At 39.4% G+C, this 22,636-nt stretch overlaps 1 protein-coding gene and 1 long non-coding RNA gene across 3 annotated transcripts in view; one reads left to right on the plus strand and one right to left on the minus strand.

Moving 5' to 3' along the window:
• Positions 1-211: 211 nt before the first annotated feature.
• Positions 212-11,385, minus strand: LOC125802346 (uncharacterized). The gene is made up of 3 exons (XR_007439388.1): positions 10,773-11,385; positions 3,450-3,506; positions 212-2,486 (listed from the first exon to the last, which is right to left on the minus strand). It is a non-coding gene; the product is annotated as an uncharacterized LOC125802346 (long non-coding RNA).
• rhbdl1 (rhomboid, veinlet-like 1 (Drosophila)) overlaps positions 2,499-22,636 on the plus strand; it is an 87,135-nt gene continuing 66,997 nt past the window's right edge. For both annotated transcript variants that reach the window (XM_049480101.1, XM_007256813.4), the window contains exon 1: positions 2,499-3,189. In XM_049480101.1, coding sequence (XP_049336058.1) covers positions 3,151-3,189 — 39 coding nt within the window. In that variant the 5' untranslated portion in view covers positions 2,499-3,150. The remainder of the gene's footprint in view (positions 3,190-22,636) is intronic.

The following is a 22,636-nucleotide window of genomic DNA, read 5'->3' on the forward strand; positions in this document are numbered from 1 at the left end:
ATAACACTGATGTGTTTTTTTCACAAACAACACAGGAACGAACTCCCCTGCTGTTCCTAGCGCTGTTAGCTCCTGTCTGATGAGACATGCTTGGCTGCACGTCTTCAGCTCTGTCTGTGGGTGATCGCAAGCCAAGGTGGGCGGGGCCATAAATACTAATTCACAGGTTGACATAGACACGGTGCTTTTCCTGATCGACTCGTTTTTTAAAATATTTTCTTTTACTAGCTGCTGCAGACAATGGAGGCTGAGGAACAGTTTCATATGTAGCATGCATATACAACTTAGAGAGACCTATAGTATTTCACAAAGAAAAAGAAAAAGTGGATTTTAGCAGAAGAAGACCTTTAAAATCCCAGCAAGTCTGGAGGCTGTAAAGAGTTCAGATTCCCCCCTTTGTTGTCAGTCTAAAATCTTTTCTTTTCATAATGAGAAGGCAAGATATCTTGGATGGAGACAGTAATAAAAGTTAAACATACATGGTTCCTTTTATCCCTCATATGCAATTTAAAAGCTGTAACTTCACATGAACCAACAGTTCCCAATAAACCCAGCAGTAAGTTCACACACTCTAATTAAAACATTTAAAGCTTTAGGAAAGTGTGATTTGAGGTGTAAACCTCTACAAAGTGTGGATAAACATTACACTCTTCAAATGAACACAAAAAATATAGGAAAAATAGAAAATAATAAAAAATAAGTACATTCTGGCAGTTTATAGTGTTTATGAGCTTGTTGTTGGTTTCATCATCAAAGACAAACCCATTTTAGTAATAACTAAAATTTTCTTTTAAAAGAAAACATGACAGCACAAAACATTAAGGAGTTGATTGCACAGATGTTGGCATGTAAATATGTGTTAGCTGTTCTTAAGCTATTATTAAATCTTCCTTTCTCAGCTGTAATTTTTTTTTTCCTTGCAAATGGTTTAATTTAAATCATTAGTCTCTGGTCACAGGGCCAGCTCTATGCAAGATTTATGCTAGCAAGACCTCAGCCAGATGCTAATGATGAGCTGCTAATGCTGAGCATTAGATTGCATAAAATTACACAGAATTGTGTATTACACTGTATTATGTAGAATGGTTGTGCATGATATCTCACTGTGTAGAAGTGTATTACAGCATACTGTGTAGAATGGAATTGAATCATATCGAATTGTTAGATTGCATAGAACTGTGTTGTAGCATAATTAATTGCGTAGTTTTGTTTTATAGCATGGTTATTGTATAGAATGATATTATATTGTGCCGGATTGTATAATGAAGAATCAGATTGAGATTGTGTAGAATTGTATTACAGCATGTCCGATAGTGTAGAATTCTTTTGCAAGTGCAACATCACAGATTATTGTGCTGTGCAGAATTGTATTGCGAGGAATTAGATTGTGTAGACGTATAAAATTACATTTTAGAGTATTGTACAGAATAGTGTTGCATATTATTGCATTGCATTATATTATGTAGATTGGCATTGCATCATGTTTTCTTTGTGTAGAATTGTATCACAACCTATCACATTGTGTAGAATTGAATAACATCATACTGTGTTATGCAGATTTTAATTGGAAAAGTATCAGATTGTGTAAAATTTTGTCAGTGTTATGTGCATATTGCGTTGTGTAGAATTCTATCACAGCATGCTGAATTGTGTAGAATGGTATCACAGCATATTGCATTGTGTAGAATGGTATCACAGCATATTGCATTGTGTAGAATTGTATCACAGTATATTGTGTTGTGTAGAATGGTATCACAGCATATCGCATTGTGTAGAATTTTATCACAGCATATTACTTTGTGGTGAATTGTATCACAGCATAATTTATTGTGTAGAAATGTATTACAGCATATTGTACTGTGTAGAATTGTATCACAGCATATTGCATCGTGTAGAATTGTATCACAGCATATTGTATTGTGTAGAATTGTATCACAGTATATTACATGGTGTAGAATGGTATCACAGCATATTGTATTGTGTAGAATTGTATCACAGCATATTACATGGTGTAGAATGGTATCACAGCATATTGCATCGTGTAGAATTGTATCACAGCATATTGTATTGTGTAGAATTGTATCACAGCATATTACATGGTGTAGAATGGTATCACAGCATATTGCATTGTCTGGAATTATATCACAAACTATCGCCTTGTGTAGAATTGTGTAGAATTACTGTGTATCATATTGTGTAGAATTGTATTGCACTGTACCATTCCATTGCATTGTAATAATACATTAGAAAATGTGTATTAAACATATAAAAAATATGTGAATCATATGATAAACAGAACACATGCGTGCCTGCATGTGTGTGTGTGCGTGCATGTGTGTGTGGGTGTGTGCGCGCCTTGCAGTGCGAGTCTGAACTCCTGCAGCGTAGATGCGAAGCTGCAGCCTGTGGTACACGCCCCCTCCACTTCGATTGGTTGATGGGCACCACCTCCCTCCCCTTGCTCATTTGTATTCAGGTAGTGCAGTCTGTAAGAAGGACAGAGAGAGGGAGAGAGGGAGTGTGTGAGAAGGAGAGAGAGAAAGATTTACATATAGGTAGAGGCAGCTGCAGAGACGACAAGGCGAAGGAAAAGAGAGGGAGAGAGACGCGAAGGGCTGAAGCGAAAGAAGAAGGAGAGAGAGAGGTGGATAGAAGGAGGGAGAGAGAGAGCGGGCTGCATTGTGTGTTTTGGGAAGAGGGAGAAGAAGGCTGTCTTAGCTGCAGTGTAGAAAAGAGAGAGAGCGAAAGAGAGAGAGAGCCTGACCTGAAGCTTGACTGGATTTTCCCTCGGCAAGCGGCCGAACGTGGGCAGAGGACTGGAGGGCACCCCGCAACCACTACTACATCTTCTGCCAGCCTGCCTGCCTGTCTGTGTGTGTGAGTGAGTGTGTGTGTAAGTGAGTAAGTGAGTGTGTGTGTGTGTGTGTGTGTGTGTGAGAGTGTGTGTGTGTGTGTGTGTGTGTATGTGTGTGTGCCGCCCTCATAGGGGCAGGTGTGTCGAAGCGACTGGCAGGCGCGTGTGCGTGTGCCAGAACGCAAGCATGTGTGTGTGTGCATGAGTGTGACTGTGTGAGTGTGTGTGCGGCCCTGCGTGTGTGCGTATGTGTGTGTCTTTCTCGTCGTGGCGGTTGGTGAAGCATTGCCCGGTATATGGATAGGAGCTCACTGTTTCAGCTCATTCAGGAGCAGGTAAGCACCGTAGGGTTGCTATGGTTACAACCTCTCTTCTGCATGTGTGTGTGTGAGTGTGTGTTTTCAGAGCGACAGAGATGGAGGGATGCGGTTGAGGACGAGTGGACGTGATGGAGAGAGGGAGGCGTGCTCGTGTGTGTGTGTGTGTGTGTGTGTGTGTAGATGATGGCACAAACATATTGACCGTGTTGGTCTGGCAGAGCTCAGGCACATTAAGGATGACAGTGAGGCTGCCGTTAGTCGCCCGTTCTACGTACCTCCGCTCCACCGCTCCATCCGTCCTGCAGGCCGCCTTGCTCCAGCATGGATCACCGCTGCAAAAACGAGTACATGAGTGATGCCCCCCAGGCCCTGCTCTCTTCCTCCCAAACTAACGAGCTCATCTGAGAGGCAGCACGGTCAGCAAGGCAAGGCATCACAAGATGCTCATCTGATTTATCTCATTTGACTCTCGTACCAGTGTAGCCTCCCTTTAGAGCATCCGGTCTATCTGCACTATGAGTCCATTGGTATCATCACTGACCTGCATTCATTCAGTTTTCTATAGCAGAAGATCAGTAATATTGGGTAGGTGGTTTTAATGTTATGGCTGATCTTTTAACATGACGCCCTGTAAGCTGAGGAGGGGCCTTTACAAGCCTCAGTCAGCCTTGGGCACCCATGACCCTGTCACCAGTTCACTAAAAAAGTCATTATTGTATCGTAACTGACCTGCATTCATTCAGTTTTCTATTGCAGAAGATCAGCCTTAACATTAAAACTATCCCAATATTGAGCATGTGGTTTTAATGTTATGGCTGTAAAATATCAGTCAGACTGATAGTCAGAAGATGCTCATCTGATTTATCTCTTTTGACTCTAGTACCAATGTAGCCTACCTTTAGAGAATCTGGTCTATCTGCACTATGAATGAATTCGAGTCCATTGGTATCGTCACTGACCTGCATTGATTTAGTTTTCCATTGCAGAAGATCTGTAATATTGGGTAGGTGGCCTTAATGTTATGGCTGATCTTCTGACGAGACGTCCTGTTCATCAGTCAGACTTGGGCACCCATCAGTGAGGCAGCACATTTGGTTGCACTATGAGTGAAGTTGAGTCCATTGGTATCGTCACTGACCTGCATTCATATGGTTTCCTATTGCAGAAGATCTGCAATACTGGGTAGGTGGTTTTAATGTTATGGATGATCTTATGACGTGACTCCCTGTAAGCAGGAGGTGGGGCCTCCACAAGCATCAGTCAGCCTTGGGCACCCATGACCCTGTCACCAGTTCACAGGATGTCCTTATTTTATCATCACTGACCTGCATTTATTCAGTTTTCTATTGCAGAAGATAAATCGTAACATTAAAACCATCCCAATATTGGGTAGGTGGTTTTAAAGTTATGGCTGATCTTCTGACCTGTAAAGCATCAGTCAGACTTGGGCACCCCATCTGTGAGTCAGCAAGGCATCAACCACAAAAAGGCCACTGTTGCCTCCCTTAAGAGCGTCTGGTTGCACTATGGATGAAGTGAATGAATGGTATCATCACTGACCTGCATTGATTCAGGTTTCTATTGCAGAATATAAGCCATAACATTAAAACCATCCCAATATTGGGTATGGTTCACAGTGACGTCCAGTAAGCTGTGAGGTGGGCCTCCACAAGCACCGGTCAGCCTTCAACCGTCAGCACCCAAAAAACCACAAAAAAACAGTGTTTTTAATGTTATGGCTAATCTTCTGAAGTGAAATGCTGTAAGCGGTGAGGTGGGGCCTCCACAAGGATCAGTCAGCCTTGGGCACCCATCCACAAGCATGTCTCTGTAAACAGTTCACAGAATGCCATTACTGTGTCATCGCTGACCTAAAATCATTCAGTTTTCTATTGCAGAAGATAAGCCATGAAATCAAAACTATCCCAATATTGGGTAGGTGGTTTTAATGTTATGGCTGATCTTATGACGTGACTTCCTATAAGCTGTAAGGTTGGGGCCTCCACAAGCATCAGTCAGCCTTGGGCACCCATGACCCTGTCACCAGTTCACGAGACATACTTATTGTATCATCACTGACCTGAATTCATTCAGCATTCTATTGCAGAAGATCAGCCATAACATTAAAACCACCGTGATACTAAATAGGTATCCCTCTTTAGGATATAAGCTGTGAGGTTGGCCTCTTTGAACTTTAGCTGTATACCATAGGGCGCCTTGTGGATGCGAGTGAAGCTCCTATGCAATGTCTGTGGTTGTTTTGTGGTTTTCTCTATGCGATTACATTACATTGTTTGTTGAAGCCAAGCAGGCTTTTCTGCCAGAAGTATGCCGGGGCCTTAACAAATTACCCAATCGTCAGTACATCCTATAATCCAGTGCACTTTTTGTATGAATATTAAGAGTCAGGTTGTAAGGAGCAGTAAAGCCACTCTGCTGCAGTACAGCGTTTCAGTTTAGCCCAAGGCATGGAGACTTTAGCAGTATTAGCATTAGCCACTAGCCACACTAAGTGCTAGCTCTTTTGCCGTACAGAGGTGAGTATTAGCGTACTGTATCCTGCTGCTAACCCCAGATTAGCACTGTTGGAGCAAAATTAGCATTAGCCGCTAACTGTGCCTTGGCTAGGGCTGCTGGAGCAGTATTAATATTTGCCAATAACCGCTCTAAGTGCTAACTTTTTCTGCAGTTCAGTGGCGAGTATATTGTACTGCAGTCTGCGTGTTTATCGTGTTAAAACAAGATACGCTGCACAAACCGATAACTAATACTGCCCTGGCCCATACAGTAGCACTGTCGGGTGGCATTAGCAGCCAACCGCTATCTAAGTTTATTGTAAATAAATGGAAGCGCTAAACAGTTTTCAGAAGAGAAATCTGTGTAGATTAACATCAAGCTCTTGTTTGACTTGAAAAAAAGCGTTATTAGCTAATCGCTAATAACCACTTTATTAGAAACACCCACCTTGAAGCTTCAACCTTGCCAGTGTACAGTTAGACCACAGTGAGACTGTAGCATCTGTTGATGCATATTTTGTGTTGGGCGTCCTCTAGCCCTTCATCAGTGGTCAGTTTCTGATGACTGAGCAGCTCCGGGCTGGATATTTTTGGGTGGTTGTCCCACTGTCAGCTGTCTGGCAGTGACAGTCCTGCTATGCCTGACACACTTGTGCAAGTGCCACACGTCACCATTCTTCTTATCACTGCTGGGTTGAGAACGCTCTACCAGCCAAATAATGTCTGGACAACAGTGACTGCTTTTCTACTGCAGGGCCAAATGTTTACTAAAGCCACATTGTTCTGTTCCGCGCTGGAGCTAGACATGTTAGACTGCAGGGAACAGGGAGTGCATAGCGTCTCGTAATAATTATGAGACAGTTGCTATCAGTGTTGGGAGTAACGGCGTTAAAACTAACAGCGTTACTAACGCCGTTACTTTTTTCAGTAACAAGTAATCTAACTAATTACTATGACTGTAACTATAACGCCGTTTCCATTTCCGACACCCCGTTACTGCACGTTACTTTAGCTGCTCTATGAACTTTTTTTTTTTTTAACTTCGCTTTGCCCTGCCCCTCCTCTTTCGGGTGAACTTGAGCTTCTGGCCTCTGTGCCTGTGGTTTACGTGGGTTGGCGTGGTGAAGTGAGGCACAATTGTGACGATTTGCGTGCTCTAATCAATTCAGTGATTGCCGTGGACAGCCCAAGTTCCGAATAAAGGACGTTAAGCTCTTTTTAGCTGCTCTGGTTTTTGTGGTGCTGCTGCTTTCTCTTTTAGAGCTTAGATTCTCTGCCCGACCTGACCCGAGGACCGACCCGAAATCGGGCTCCTATTTTTATTTTATATAAAGCTCTGGTGTGATAATCACAATGTTGCTAAGTAACCAATTATTATTGTTCACTAAAGCAAACGAAATAGCGAAAACTGAAAGTGAAAAAACATTTGTGTTAACTGAATCTAATAAAAACGGTAATTAAAAGTAAAAAAAGAACATAACTATCTCGAACTGTATTTTGTGTTTATAAAACTAACTAAAACGAACTGAAATTACTTATAGAATACCCTCATTTTCGTGTTTAATTTATTTATAAGCGTTATTGTACAGCGGAGTTGTACAGCGGGCGGTGTTGTGCCGAGCGCGCGGCACCTCGTGGTAAGTTAGTTCTTGTGTAAAGCGCTCACGCTAGCCGCAAAATATGACAAAAAAAAACACTGAGAAACTGCAGAACTATGTATGGGATTACAATATGCGTGCGAGGCAGATGAAAGAGAAACAGGAGATACAGTGTGTGAGAACATTTACCTGTGAGTAGTTTATACCAGAACAGGCAAATCTCTCTCTCTCTCTCTCTCTCTCTCTCTCTCTTTCTCTTTCTCTCTCACGTTTCTTAGATTGATCTCTCTGATGATATTTGTGAAAACTAATAAAAACTAGCAAGCCCACCCTAAAAACTTACTGAACAGAAAAAAAATGAAAAATGTAATCACGTAGCTCTGGGCGCACGTGAACGCCTCCGCGTTTGACTTGCAGCACTGTGTTTAGCTGTTCTTAAAAATCATTTAAATTAAATAATAGTTCTATGCTTTTATGTTATAGTGTTAATTAACATAATTGTGATTATATTTCGCTCATTCAATCAGCCCGAAAACAGACAGTTTATGGGGCGGATCGGGTCGGGCTCGGGCTCATAATGACAGTTCATGGTTCCGGCTTGGGCAGAACGTGCACGGGCTCCGGCTGGGTCGGGTCGGATTTTTTGGGCCGATCTAAGCTCTATTCTCTTTTGGTGAAGCTGTTATATTAATACCATTTAGATCAAAGTCAAAGTCAAAGTGGTTTTTATTGTCATTTCAGCTATATACAGAGTACACAGTGAAACGAAACAACGTTCCTCCAAGGACAATGGTGCACATAAACACAGTGTAGACAGAACAATAGTGCAACAGTACAAAAGTGCAGACAGACAATACAACACCATACAGACAAAGAATAATAAATAACAAGACAGTGTGCAAATTATGCAGTGTGCAAAAAAGACCAGGTGAGGTAGTAATTACTTTATTACACAGTGTGCAATAGAGTCCAGTGAGGTAGTAGGGTTTTTAGTGCTTTCCATTTTCTGGGGTAAGTGGGGTAAGAGTGTGTGTGCATGTACAGAAAAACCATCAGTTCAGTCTCTGCAGTTAAGGAGTCTGATGGCTTGGGGGTAGAAGCTGTTGCAGAATCTGGTCGTGCTGGACCGGATGCTGCGGTACCTTCTTCCCGAAGGCAGGAGGGAGAATAGTTTGTGTGAGGGATGAGTGGGGTCATTCACAATGCTGCTTGCTTTGCGGATGCTGCGGGTGGTGTAAATGTCCGTGATGGAGGGGAGAGAGACGCCGATGATCCTCTCAGCTGTCCTCACAATACGCTGGAGGGTCTTGCGGTCAGAGACGGTGCAGGTCCCAAACCAGGCAGTGATGCAGCTGCTCAGGATGCTCTCAATGGTCCCTCTATAGAAGAGTGTGAGGATGGGTGGAGGGAGACGGGCCTTTCTCAGCTTCCGGAGGAAGTAGAGACGCTGCTGGGCTTTCTTGGCTGTAGAGCTGGTGTTCAGGGTCCAGGTGAGGTTATCTGCTAAGTGGACACCAAGGAACTTGGTGCTCTTAACAATCTCCACAGAGGACCCGTCGATGTTGAGTGGAGAGTGGGTGTGTTGTGCTCTCCTGAAGTCAACAACCATTTCCTTTGTCTTGTCCACATTCAGGTGAAGGTTGTTGACTGTACACCAGTCTGTCAGCCGCTGCACCTCCTCTCTGTATGCTGACTCGTCGCCTTTGGTGATGAGACCCAGCACGGTTGTATCATCGGCGAACTTGATAAAGCTGTTAGAACTGTGTTTTGCAGATTGTTGTTTTTTTCCATTATTTTGTTTTGTTTATACATACATATTTCCTTTGAGTGTCGCTTGGTTTGTTTAATTTCATCCCCAGACGCGTTTTTCCGATTTTTCCGTTTTTTTCAGTATTACAAGTTTTAGTAATTTTCTTTGGTTGTGTGGAGAATTTCGTTTTGTTTTTTTGAAATTCGTTAGATTATATTTTTGTCAACATTTTGGGTTCATTTTCGTTTGTTATTTCTCTAATAATAATAGTAAATGCATAATTGATTTCCTTTTTTTGACGGGCAAATAATAAAAAGTAACGCATAGTTACTTTTACTGGTAACTGATTACTTTTATAGTGGAGTAACTCCGTTAGTAACTCAGTTACTTTTTTAGAGAAGTAACGAGTAACTATAACTAATTACTTTTTCAAAGTAACGTGCCCAACACTGGTTGCTATTGTCGGATGTGTCTAGACTTATGTTCCAGCCCTGCTAAATTGTGAAAAAGAGCATGCTAACTGCATATTGCAAAATGCAAAATGAAGATCACTGAGCATTTACAATAGCTACAAGCCTTGTCCAACATAAGTGCTAACCCGATGGCCACATCATTAGCATGCTGGCTACCAGCCTCACCGTTCCACTGCTTCTTTATCCCACATCAATACTGGCCTTATCCTATGTTACAATGGTGTTAGCACACCAGCTATGAGCCAACCACGCCATTAGGAAAGCCTAGCTAGTCAGTCAGCAAATATCAATATAATTAAAGTTATGTGGTCATTGAGTACATGTAGGCATCAAGCATGCTGTAAAACCCATGCCCACCCCGGTTTTAAAGTGCTCAGTCCTAAGAACCATTCTGCCCTGCAAGGGGGAAAATGGGCAGTGATTATGTGATCAGAAACTGGCCAATTTTAAGTGATTGTTACAGTATTTGTTGCAGTCTTAACAAAGGTACCAATCACCTTATTTCACCTGATTTTATTCCCGTCCGGAATGACCATGTACGTTTTTTCTCATATGTCCTTTGAGAAAATTACAGGCTAAATTTCCTTCTGTCTTTCTCTAAACTCTGTGGTCCTCCAGTAATTTTAGTCCTGTCTGAATGCACATCTAGTCATCTCGCGTTTAATAAAATAGCTATTTGCTATTTCTTCCAACTATTTGACAGCTCCCCACTCTAGCAAATAGTGGATGTCCTGGTTGACTAGTCAATTAGTCTGTGCAACCCCCACACTAAACAATACCAATGTAAATGCTCCTAAGATACAAAACCGATACAAATTATGATCTCATAAAAAACACTAGAGAATGTGGTCTGAGGTGCATTTAAGCCACATAGTTTAGCAGAGTAAACACATCTAGAACTAAAAAAAAAACGAAATTGAAACACCACTAATAACATGCAACAAGCAAATTAGCTTATTTTATACCATATAGCAATTGTATTTCAATTTAAATAATTGAAGACACATCTGTCTACAAAGTGTGAATGCATGTGATTTAGACCTTATAAGGACAAAATATACTTCCAGGTACTTGTCAAATTAAGTGAGGTGTAAATAGGGTCTTAGATCCCTATGAAATCCAGTGGCACAAGGGATGGTTCTTCAGAGAACTGTTGTGGTAAAGATGTTGTGTGGCATGTGAAAAACCTTTTGAAAGTCACATATAATGTAATATAATGTAGAATGTAGGAAGAATACATAAATAGCTGCGGCACCTTTACCTTATGTGAAGGTCCTTCAGACATACGATCTCTTTAGACATGGTTCTTCAGGGAATGGTCATCATGTAATGGTTTGGGGCAAAAGTGTGGGGGTCCCTGAGGCCAATTGCTGTAGGGAACCACTATACCTCTACTGTGTATAAAAAGAGAAAAACAGAGCTCATGCGGAGGCTGCAGAACAGCTCCAACAAACAAGCTACAATCTGCAGAAAAGAGAGATGGACCTCATGTAGAGACCATTGAGTTTAGGTAAAAGCTAGATGGTTCTAAGAATGATGACGATTAGGCTGCTTTGTTGGAAATTTGGAGGAGAAAAGCGAACTGCGTGCAGGATCATATTCCTGCGTGTGGCAGTGTGAATGAAAGCCGGAGATTTATTTTGGTGGCCAAACAAATGAATAGGACTTAAGGAGGAGATTGGTTTCTGGAGAATGCTCAGCTCGGAAATGAGGCAAGTCCATAAGGAGCTTTTAGTGGCTGAACTGCAGGATGCTGGAGTGCAGCACAGACTGTGCTGAGTTTACATTTGCAATCGCCTGGTAATAGACACCAGATATGCACTTAGTTTCCAATGGACAAACAAAGGTTCTGCTTTTGTGGTCTGAAGAAGAACTTAATTTTTGTATTAAGGCTCACTTACAGAAAAATACACAAATTGACCTAAGAAATAGTCAAAAACAGGTTGCTAAGAGTGTTTTTACTGCAATTAAATGATTCATTAAATTAATCATTCCATCGTTTTTTAATTAACTTTAAAATGTCTAGTTGTAGTCTCTAGTATGAATGAATGCCATGTAAGCTGTTTTTTTGGGGGAAAAAAGTGCTCCGGTGATCCAGTACAACACTGCTTTAGTCTGGTGGAGGAGTGAGAGGGAAGAAACAATAGGATTTTGGCTCTTGCACATGAATGTTCATACATGCAAATATATCAGACATTTTTACACTAATAACAGTCTTTGCAATGTCATATGTTACTTTACAACATGTGTAATTCCCTGCTAAGTGCTGTTCAGCCACTGACCTAGTCTTAGAGTCTCTGTAAATTGCGAAATCCAACGGAGATCCTATTGAAAAATAGTTACTTACACACAGAGGTGGGTAGTCCAGGTAAAAATCCACCTCGGGGTTTTGTTGGCTGAGCCGCAACAGAGTCGCTCAGGGTGGATTTTTTACTTTGAACTAGTGTAAACAGAACTGTTTTAAACATAAACCTACCTATCTCAGTTCTACATCACTGATGGTGTTCCATAGACTAATTCTAACCATTCGTTCGTTAGCTTATCTTATCTTATCTTAATTACTGGGCAAAGCATATAAACACTGATGAATACTAATTCACGAGTTGACGTAGACACAGTGCTTTTTCTGATTGACTACTGCAGACAATGGAGGTTAAGGACCACAATAATTCATTGTCCTGACAAACAGTTCTGGTGGAAACAGGAGAGTTGAGGTGCACATTGAATTCTGCGTGATTTGCGCAGCCGTGGTTTAATGTTTTTTTTTGATACAATCCGAGTTAGCACCTGAACATCCCTTTCAGACAGCTTCCTCTTGCGTCCACAGTTAATCCTGTTGGATGTGGTTTGTCCTTCTTGTTGGTATGCTGACATTACCCTGGATACCGTGGCTCTTGATACATCACAAAGACTTGCTGTCTTGGTCACAGATGCCCCAGCAAGACGTGCACCAAAAATTTGTCCTCTTTTGAACTCTGGTACGTCACCCATAATGTTGTGTGCATTGTAATATTTTGCAAAACTGTGCTCTTACCCTGCTAATTGAACCTTCACACTCTGCTCTTATTGGTGCAATGTGCAATTAATGAAGATTGGCCACCAGGCTGCTCCTATTTAACCATTAATCCTCCCACACTAAAATGACAGGTGTTTCGGTATCATTGTCCAACCCCTGTATATACAACTCAGAGAGAAAAGAACTCACACAACTCACAAAGAACAAGATTTTTTTTAGCAGAAGTACACCTTTAAAATACTATTGGTTAATAGCAAAGAAATGAAGTAATTCAGAGTGATGAAAAATGCATACAGTCAAAACTTCTCTTAAGCCATATTTGTGTAAAATCTTGTAGTATTTATGTATAGCATCGGTCCATTTTCTTTCATTTTCAGTGACAGTGCTGTATCTGCCAGCTTTGTCCAGAAATGTATGTGTACAGCATGTAGTTAGTGGTGGCTAAATGTACAAATTCCACTTTCCAGCTGTAAAGGAGCCCAGGAGCAGGAAATACCAATTCTCATATAATGCTGCCTTTATAGGTGATGTAAAGATAAATGAGTCCTAAAACAAGTGTATATTAAACATTGTTGTTTTACTTTACTGGTGATTTTAACTAAGAAAGTAAGCTTTTATGTTTAACCATAAGCTGTAGATATTGCATTGCTGGTTCTTATGACCACCTTTGTAGAGAAATCCACTGTGGTGAGAATCTCCAAACCATTCTGAGTTACTTGTCATTTACATTTTAAACTCTGAACTGTGCAGAAATTTAAAAAATGGGTGGAATTTCTATATAAGTGATTTCATGCGCATGTGGGGTATACACACTTCTGCAAATACTTGCTCAGCCATATTCTTGCCCAATCACAAGCCAGACAACCCCCAGAGATGCCTTACAATCATAGAGAGATCTCAATACCATAATCATAGCTCATATGGCATTAGGGTGGGAATAAAAGCTAACAAGTGACACCATGTTCTTGGAAAAGTGCAGAGCTGGGTCTGGTGACTTCAGCACTAACTGCTATGTTCCAGTTCAACAAATTAGCTTTGAGATCCATTAGCTGATTATGGATCCTCTGAGCCCAATAATTCCTTTGACAAATGTTACATTTTCAACCTTCATACATGAACAAAATGCTGTTATGTAAAAGATCTCAGTGTTGTTTCCACAGTTGCTAATAGCTTGCGGTATAATTGAGTTGAATTAATCAATATTTTTATTGGATGCCAGACTGGCTTTTAGCTGATTCTTTAATTAGAAAGTTTAATGAGTTGACGATCCCCTACAAGTCACATTATAGCCCTGTGTCTGGACGCCACTCACTACTGGTTACTTCCTTTATATGACATAATGTTTTCTATAAAAAATAGACGAAAATCTGACAGTTTAGTGATAAAAAATAGCTAATGATAATATATTTTTGTTAATGACAGAAAAATTAAACAATGTCAGCAAACATAAAATCAAACTCAACATACTTATTAGTGATGGTGGGATTCTCAAGGAATCTTATGATTCAATTAAATTTCAATTCAGAGGTACAAGGAAAGAAGGAAAGCAGAAAAAAAGGTGATTATAATGGAAGGCTGACCTGTTTAATGTGTACACTGAGCTGGTTTTAATGTAGTTCACACTACGAGCAACATTGCTCAAATCCGATTTTTTACTTAGATCTGATTTGGATCTTGACAGTTCACATTCACAAATGTAAGTGACTTTTATCTGTGTGTAATGTGAACAAATCTGTCCCTGAAACGTCTCATGTGTGCACACTGATACATGTATAAACGTCACCTTCTTCACCAACAACAAAAAACGTCATATTTGAGAGACGACTCGTAGCTTTATAAAGGTACATGGAAGAGTTATCAGCTCATATTCAGAGCATCTTTTGCTGGAGTGTAGAGGAAACAGCTGGTCTGAAGTTCATGCTCAGGTCGAGGAGGAGAAAAAAGGCCAAGCGGTTTGCTTAGCCGCACAGCTGCACCAGGAGATGTGTAAAAGCAAAAAAACGCGTGAATTCTGATTTGACTGTTCACATTCGCATGTCGCATGTCTATGGATCAGATACGTATCCAACATAAAAGTGACTCAAATCTGATTTGAAAAAATCTGATTTGGCACGTTCACACAGCCATGAAAAAATCAGATCTGAGCCACATTAAGCAAAAAATCAGATTTGAGTCACTTCAGCCTGGTAATGTGAACGTTGCCTAGAAAGAGGAAACAGGCCATCAGCTCTGTGTGTGTGTGTGTGTGTGAGACAGAGACAGAGTGAGCGAGAGAGAGAGAGTGCCTGAGTGTCTTCAACACAGCTATTTTGGCAGTTTGGATGAAAATAGACAATGGCTCGAAAGGTAGTTTGCCAGATAAGCTTTCGTGCTAAACACGAACACTGTGACAGCGTGAGCGGCCGTGAACTCACACAAACTCACACAAATTTGGGAGAAGGTGAGGAAAATTAAAGATCAAATTATATGCGTACTATAGAACATGGAATCGTACAAGCAATTATTGAGGAAAAATATATTACAATATTTCAAATCACACTACTTCAAATAAAAAAAAAAGAATTAATTTACTATAAATGAAACTATTTTTCTATGTTTTAAACAATTATAACTTAGCAAGACCCGTATTAAGTATGGCTTTATACGAAATACAGCTCTGGAAAAGAAAAAGAGAGCACTTAAAAACGATGAGTTTCTTTGATTTTACCAAATTGAAAACCTCTGGAATATAATCAAGAGGAAGATGGATGATCAGAAGCCATCAAACCAAACTGAACTGCTTGAATTTTTGCTCCAGGAGTGAAATAAAGTTATCCAAAAGCAGTGTGTAAGACTGGTGGAGTAGAACATCAAGAGATGCATGAAAACTGTGATTAAAAACCAGGGTTATTCCAACAAATATCAATTTTTGAACTCTTAAAACTTAATGAATATGAACTTGTTTTCTTTACATTATTTAAGGTCTGAAAACTCTTTTTTGCTATTTCAGACATTTCTCATTTTCTGCAAATAAATGCTCTAAATGACAATATTTTTATTTGGAATTTGGGAACATTTTTGTCCATGGTTTATAGAATAAAACAACAATGTTCATTTTACTCAAACATATACCTATAAATATCAAAATCAGAGAAACCGATTCAGAAACTGGTCTCTGTTTATGATGAAACATAAAAAATAATGTAGCAAAAAACACATCTACAACACAACTTAAGTGCAGAATATTTAGTGCAAATATAAAGAATTATGTAAAAATATCCTTTAATACTCTTTTGCACATGACATCACCATAAATAGACATTAGACTGTTCTATATGTGTGACCAACAGCCTACTGAGAAAGAGTCTTTATAGAATGTCCATCTGACATGTTCAGCCTGTCTGTTATTTAGGCCATGCTTTAGAAGTTTCCAAGAAAAAGCCACCAAACGTAAATTCCACACTTGGACTCCAGACCTTTTATCTTTTTAATTTGTCTTGAGATAATGACTGGCCACACCTGGCCATGAAACTGCTTATCAGTTAATTGTACAATTACTTTTGAGTCTGTGAAATGGAGGGGCTATATAAAAAAGGCTGTATTTCCTCAACAGTAAATATAATATTATTGTTAAACCCCTTTAATTAAAGCTGGAAATCTACAATTAAATCACTTTTTTTTTCAAATGAATTGAGGCAGAATTGTTTAGGGATTTATGTGTTTTATTAGCCTTCTATTATTTATGTTTTGTTTTATTTTTCAACTGTGCAGAGAAATAGTAATAATTACAGCAATAAAATAAATGTTTCAGCAATAAAGGAAGATGGTACTGTCAAGACAAGTATGCTTTATTGTGGTGTGCATGTCACATTAACAGACGCTCTGTACAAAGTTGTTTGCAAATTGCCAAAGTGATGTGGTTAGTGGTTAGCCAGCCAGCTAACTTAAGTGTTGTTAGACATGCTGAACTTTAGTAGTGTTTGTATTCAGCCTCAGAAACTGCAGTGGACTTGCTGAAAACATTATTTTTTACTTCTTTTAATCATTACCTGTGTGTGCTGACACTCTTGCGGCAGTAGGTTAGGGGTTAAACTACTAGTGCAAAAATTCCAATATCATTGAAAAGTTACTTTATTTCAGTAATTCAGTTCAAAATATAAAACTCATATGTTATATATATGTAATGGCCACAAAGTGATATATTTTAAGCGTTTATTTTTTTATTGTTGATGATTATGGCTTACAGCCAATTAAAACCTAAGACCAGTTGGTACTTCTGGCACAGTGTGCGCAGTGTGCCAAGTCCTGCTGGAAAATAAAATCCATAAAATAATCTCCATAAAAGTTGTCAGCAGAGGGAAGCATAAAGTGCTGTAAGATTTTGTGGGAAAACACTTAAAACTGCACTGACTTTAGACTTGATAATTAAACAACAGTGGATCAACACCAGCAGATGACATGTTTCTCCAAACCATCACTGATTGTGGAAACTTCACACTAGACCTCAAGCAGTTTGAACTGTGTGTCTCTCTTCACCACTCTTCCTCCAGACTCTGCTCCCTTTATTTCCAAATTAAATGCAAAATTTACTAATGGTCAGTGATGGTTTGGAGAGACATGTCATCTGCTGATGTTGATGCACTGTGTGTATGTGTGTATGTTAAGGGGTTGGACAATAAAACTGAAACACCTGGTTTTAGACCACAATAATTTATTGTGGCGACGGACAGTTCTGGTGGAAACAGGAGAGTTGAGGTGCACATTGAATTCTGCCGTGATTTGATCAGCGATGGTTTTATGTTTTTTGGAGACAATCCGTGTTAGCATCCCTTTCAGACAGCTTCCTCTTACAGTGTCCACAGTTAATCCTGTTGTATGTGGTTTGTCCTTCTTGTTGGTATGCTGACATTACCCTGGATACTGTGGCTCTTGATACATCACAAGGACTTGCTGTCTTGGTCACAGATGCACCAGCAAGACGTGCACCAACAATTTGTCCTCTTTTGAACTCTGGTATGTCACCCATAATGTTGTGTGCATTGCAATATTTTGAGCAAAACTGTGCTCTTACCCTGCTAATTGAACCTTCACACTCTGCTCTTACTGGTACAATGTGCATTTAATGAAGATTGGTCACCAGGCTGCTCCAATTTAGCCATGAAACCTCTCACACTAAAATGACTTGTGTTTCAGTTTCATTGTCCAACCCCTGTATATGTGTGCATGCATGTGTGTGTGTGTTAATGTGTCTGTAAATGTGTGTGTTCAGTTTGTGCTGATGTTGAAAGAACAGTTTGACTGACACACAGACTAGCATGTCGATCAGTCTGAAGAATGAAATCAATTCTCCATTTATGAGATGAAGGGTCATATAAGACTCATCAATTACGTGTGTGTGTGTGTGTGTGTGTGTGTGTGTGTGTGTGAGAATTGCCAGTGTGTGAGTAGCTAAAGCAGCCTGTTTTGTAAGAACAGTGTGGGAGGGCACCATATGCAATGGTGTGTCTGTGTGTGATTCAAGCTAAGACTGGTAGTTTCGCTGGGATTCTGTGGGTGTGTGTCTATACATGGGCAATTGAGAATGGTGATTTTGTGTGTGCGTGTGTGTGTGTGTGAGTGTGTGTGTGAGAGAGAAAGAGAGAGAGAGAGAGAGAGAGGGCTTGCCGTTTCATTGAGTTTATGAGATTTCTGTCAGTGAAAGCACTGCTGAGCTCAGGCTGTTTCTGGCTGTAAAACACATGTGAACACACACACACGCACACACACACACTCACTCATACACTGTGCTGCTGCTGACTATTGCTGAGAAAGAGTAGATGGATTGTACAGTAAATGGGGGTTTATATGGATTGTAGAATCACATGAGTTCTACTTTCCTCTATAGCCGGGCATTTCGAGGCTCCCTGCTGTGAATACTCTGTACTCCGATACCTCGAGTTTGCAGGTATGGATGGGTACCTATATCAGCAGAAATTAGTGGCGTGCACTCAAAACTGAACAGTTTAACCCCACCTAGTCTAGAATCAAACCTAGTATTACTGCACAAACTGGATAAACATCGAAAAATACTCTGTTGTGCAAATAGTAGAAAATACAACCACTAACTGCTGTATTGTGCCAAATAAATATCATAACTGCAGCCAGTTTTTGTATATAGACCATAAAGCCAACATACAGTGACATATACGTTTGAGCACCCCAGTCAAAATAACTGATAGCCAAAGATTTCCAAAAGGTATGAAGTTAAAAAAAAAAATTATTTATAGTTTCAAGTGTGGTGGAAATAGTGACAGAAAAATAGTTTGCAGAGTCTCTCAGAAACTCCACCACAACACTTTTACAGTTTCAAATCAAACAATTTTTTTTGGTGGAAGGCAAAGACAGTGTACTAAAGAGGTTGCAAGATTTTACATATTTGTAAATAAATTAAATATCTTACATTTATTTTTGCCTTGCTTTTTAAAAGAAAAAGCAATAAAGCTACCATTATCAAAGATTCATGGAACGCTAGAAATGTAACATTTTAATATCCCAACACTGCATTTTCAGACAAATAGTTTTGGTTACCAAATATTCAGTGGATCTTAAAAACAACATCCTTTTAGTCATTTAACATGCCATTGTAGATTTTTCTGTTGTAGTCATTTTTCTGTAGAAGCTCATCCTTTTTTCATCTTTTGTCAGCTTTTTTAAAGACGACGTAAAGTTTGCTTCTAGACTTTGCTGGTATATAACTGAATTAATTCGTCCCCTACCCATGAAATGTTCCCTGTGATATTGGGTGCAGCACCGGCACAAATTCACCACCATGCCTTTAGTTAGAGGAGTGTTCTTTTAATGAAATGTCTATTGCTAAAGTTTGTAATGACACTTTCATGAAGGCCATATTTGTGCAGGTGCTGCTGCACAGTAGAACTGTGCACCACCACTACCACTCCACTTCACTTTTGCAGTCAATCCTACAAGCAGTTCTCTTTAGGTCTTCTAGGCTTTAACTTGACCTCCACCATTCTTTTTATCTGTTATTTTGCCAATTTCATAAGATCCTTCTGAGATCTGGTCATTCTTATTTGTACATTGTAGTGAACAAAATTCTGGTACCTATAAGTCTAGCACTATTTGTGCAATCTGTTTGCATTCTGTTGCATTGTCGAGAAACCTTGCTTGGCTGTCAAATAAGCCATCATTTGTGGGGGTTTGGCCAACAGAGCACAGAGACTTTCTTTTTAAAATGCCAGCTGTCACATTTTATGGCAGCAATCAGGGCAGTTTGTTTCTTCTAAATGCACATTGTTCACTTTAAACATCTGTTTACACACTATTTTGCACTTCTGTTTAGAGGATAACTTTATTTCATTGGCTTGTACTTGTAATTTCTCAATGACAATATAGTTTAATCTAATCTAATCTAAACTAAACTAGTTTAATAACTTCTAAAAAAAAAAGCTTTGCCATCTTCTTACAAAGCTCTGCTGCTTTATGGGCCTCAGTTAATTTCATTTTAAGAGTGCTTCTTCGCCTTTTCACTCTAAAACTGTACATAACAGTAAATAATATCTGCTTAATCATGCTTAAAATATTTTAGAATATGCACCTTCCTCCGTCATCTGTAACTTTATGTTGTACTATTTAATTATTCACAGTAACAGATACTTTGACCAGCAGTGGTCTTAATGGAATTTCTAATCTGACCCACCAAAGAATGGAGTTCATTATAAAAGAAGACCATTCTCCATGAACTGCAGTGAAACCGAACTCAAGTTGAACCAACCAGAATCTATATTTCAGCTCGGGAAGTGACTGAATGTCAGTCATAGTATTTCACAGCATTGCCTCATCTTGTTGTTTAGCACAGTTAGTACACTGAGTGAACCTGCAGGATCAAAGCAAACACTGACACTATTCACAAACTCTTCAGAGGAGCTCTGTGTAGAGATGAAAGATACTGTTAGTCAGTCAGTCAGTGGCTCACTTGTCTAATGTCAGTCACAACATATTTTCTACATTTATTGTCATTTTATAATACAGCACAATTCGCTCTTCATGTAACCTGGCTTTGCTGTGACACACTTAAAGCAGAGAGGGTTAAAGAACGTGCTCAGAGGCCCAGCAGTGCAGCTTCTGTTCACACAGTGAGGAAAAGTGACCCAGATCCAATTTACTTAATATCTTTCTATAGTTCACACTATCTTTTTAAAGCAGCCTATATCTAACATTTGTCTGAAAAGTTCACACCACTTATCCAGTGCTCTGCTTGACTCTGTTGACACTGCTGTTGTCCATTTTTTTCTCTCCTTGAGGTAAAAAGCCTTATTCTCCATGAGTATAACGTACTTCCTGGGTGGGCCAATTTACAAATTACTGCCAAAAAACATAAAACATAGTCATTCTAGTGTTCATTTTGACAGGTCATTTTAATGTAGTTTTAGTCTTAGTCTTTTGACTAAAATGTATAATCATTTAGTTATTATTAGTTTAATATAGTTTTAGTCAATTCAATTTCAACATTATTTACAGCATTTTTCAGACTATATGGCTCACCGTATAATAAGGTTCATTATCAATAAACATCTATTTTCTGGCCTATTTTCATACATAAGGCACACTTTATAGTAAGCGTAGATTTCCAATATTTTCAACAGCTCAGTTAGCAGTAGCGCTAGCTGCGGTTAGCTGCGGTTAGCTGCGGTTAGCAGCGCTTAGCGCTAGTAAATGCCACTTGACAATACTACACTGATGAGCACTGAGTGTTACGGTAAGCCAGCTAGCGGTTCGTCCTACGTAGCTGGTTTTAACACTGTAAACATTTAGATTTACATTTAGACTACAGTCCGATTTACACGCTCACCTCTAAACGGCGAAAAAGCTAAATCTTCAGTTATCGGCTAATGCTAATACTGCTCCAGTCTACAATCTTGGTGCTGGAGAACTAAACAGAAACTCCTGTATAACGCTGTATTTCAGCAGAGTGGCTTTACTGCTCCTTACAACCTGACTGGTAAAATTCATACATAAGATGCACCGGATTATAAAGCATACTGACGTTTTTTGGAACAATTAAAGGATTTTAAGTACGCCTTATAGTGCAAAAAATATGGCAGTTTAATCTGTCATTTTTATGGTTTTACTATTTTAAATTTTAAAATGGATTACTTCTTACAAATAATTTCTGAATTTCTTAGTCTTTGACATTTTGTCTAGTTTTTATTTGTTGAGGAAAAGTGTAACAAATTTCATCATAGTCATCTAATTTTCTTTGCTACTTTTGTTTAGCTTTTTTATTTGCTTTCGTCATAAAAAAATAGGTCTTCAAAGAATATTTTACGCCACAGTTTTCGCTAACATGAAACCTAAAACCTTTTGTAGGGCTGGGTATAGTTTTAAAATTTTTCGATACCGCTACCGATGCGATGTAACCAAAAAAATACAAAAAACGATAATTATTCTTGCACAACGCAACAGCGGACATGAGTAATCTCATTCTCATATGGTCACCATGAGAGACTCCATCCTTCTGGATCTTGTTGGAACAAGGAGTGAGCATGTTTGTGGCGCTTTACTAAGAACAAAAATCCTTGTTTGTGCTTAAACTAGAAATATTGCACGCAACCGAATTTTCAGTGCCTTTTTGGTATCGAATTTTGATACCCAACCCTAGTTTTCTGTGACTGATTGTGATTGGATTTCTTCTCCACTAGATAAGGAGCCGGTTACAGTAAGAGTCTCCCCAAATCGAGATGTGGCAGCTAGTTTCACTTGTACACCAGCCATTCGTATTGCCTTTATCCATTATTGTCACTGTAGCGTGCTAAGCTAACACATGTGGACAGTTATGAATGTATGTTCCAACAGGGCCAGTGTCTCAATTAATAAGGCAGTGCTTTGATTATGCTTTTTTTTTTTCACACTGTGATAATAATGTGGTGATATGTGTTCCCATACCTCTGAATGTGGCTTGAGTGATAAAATTATGATGCTTTCTTGACATTCAGGATGTACGTTAATGCCAGATGTGTACGGGTTACATAGATTCCAGTCTGACTGATTAGACACTTACAGATACAGAACACATCTGTGTCACAAATGACAAACAAAAGATCAGATTTGATCAACTACTATGTAAATGTAGC

The sequence above is a fragment of the Astyanax mexicanus genome, chromosome 6 (assembly GCF_023375975.1).
Source record: "Astyanax mexicanus isolate ESR-SI-001 chromosome 6, AstMex3_surface, whole genome shotgun sequence".
Classification (NCBI taxonomy): domain Eukaryota; kingdom Metazoa; phylum Chordata; class Actinopteri; order Characiformes; family Acestrorhamphidae; genus Astyanax; species Astyanax mexicanus.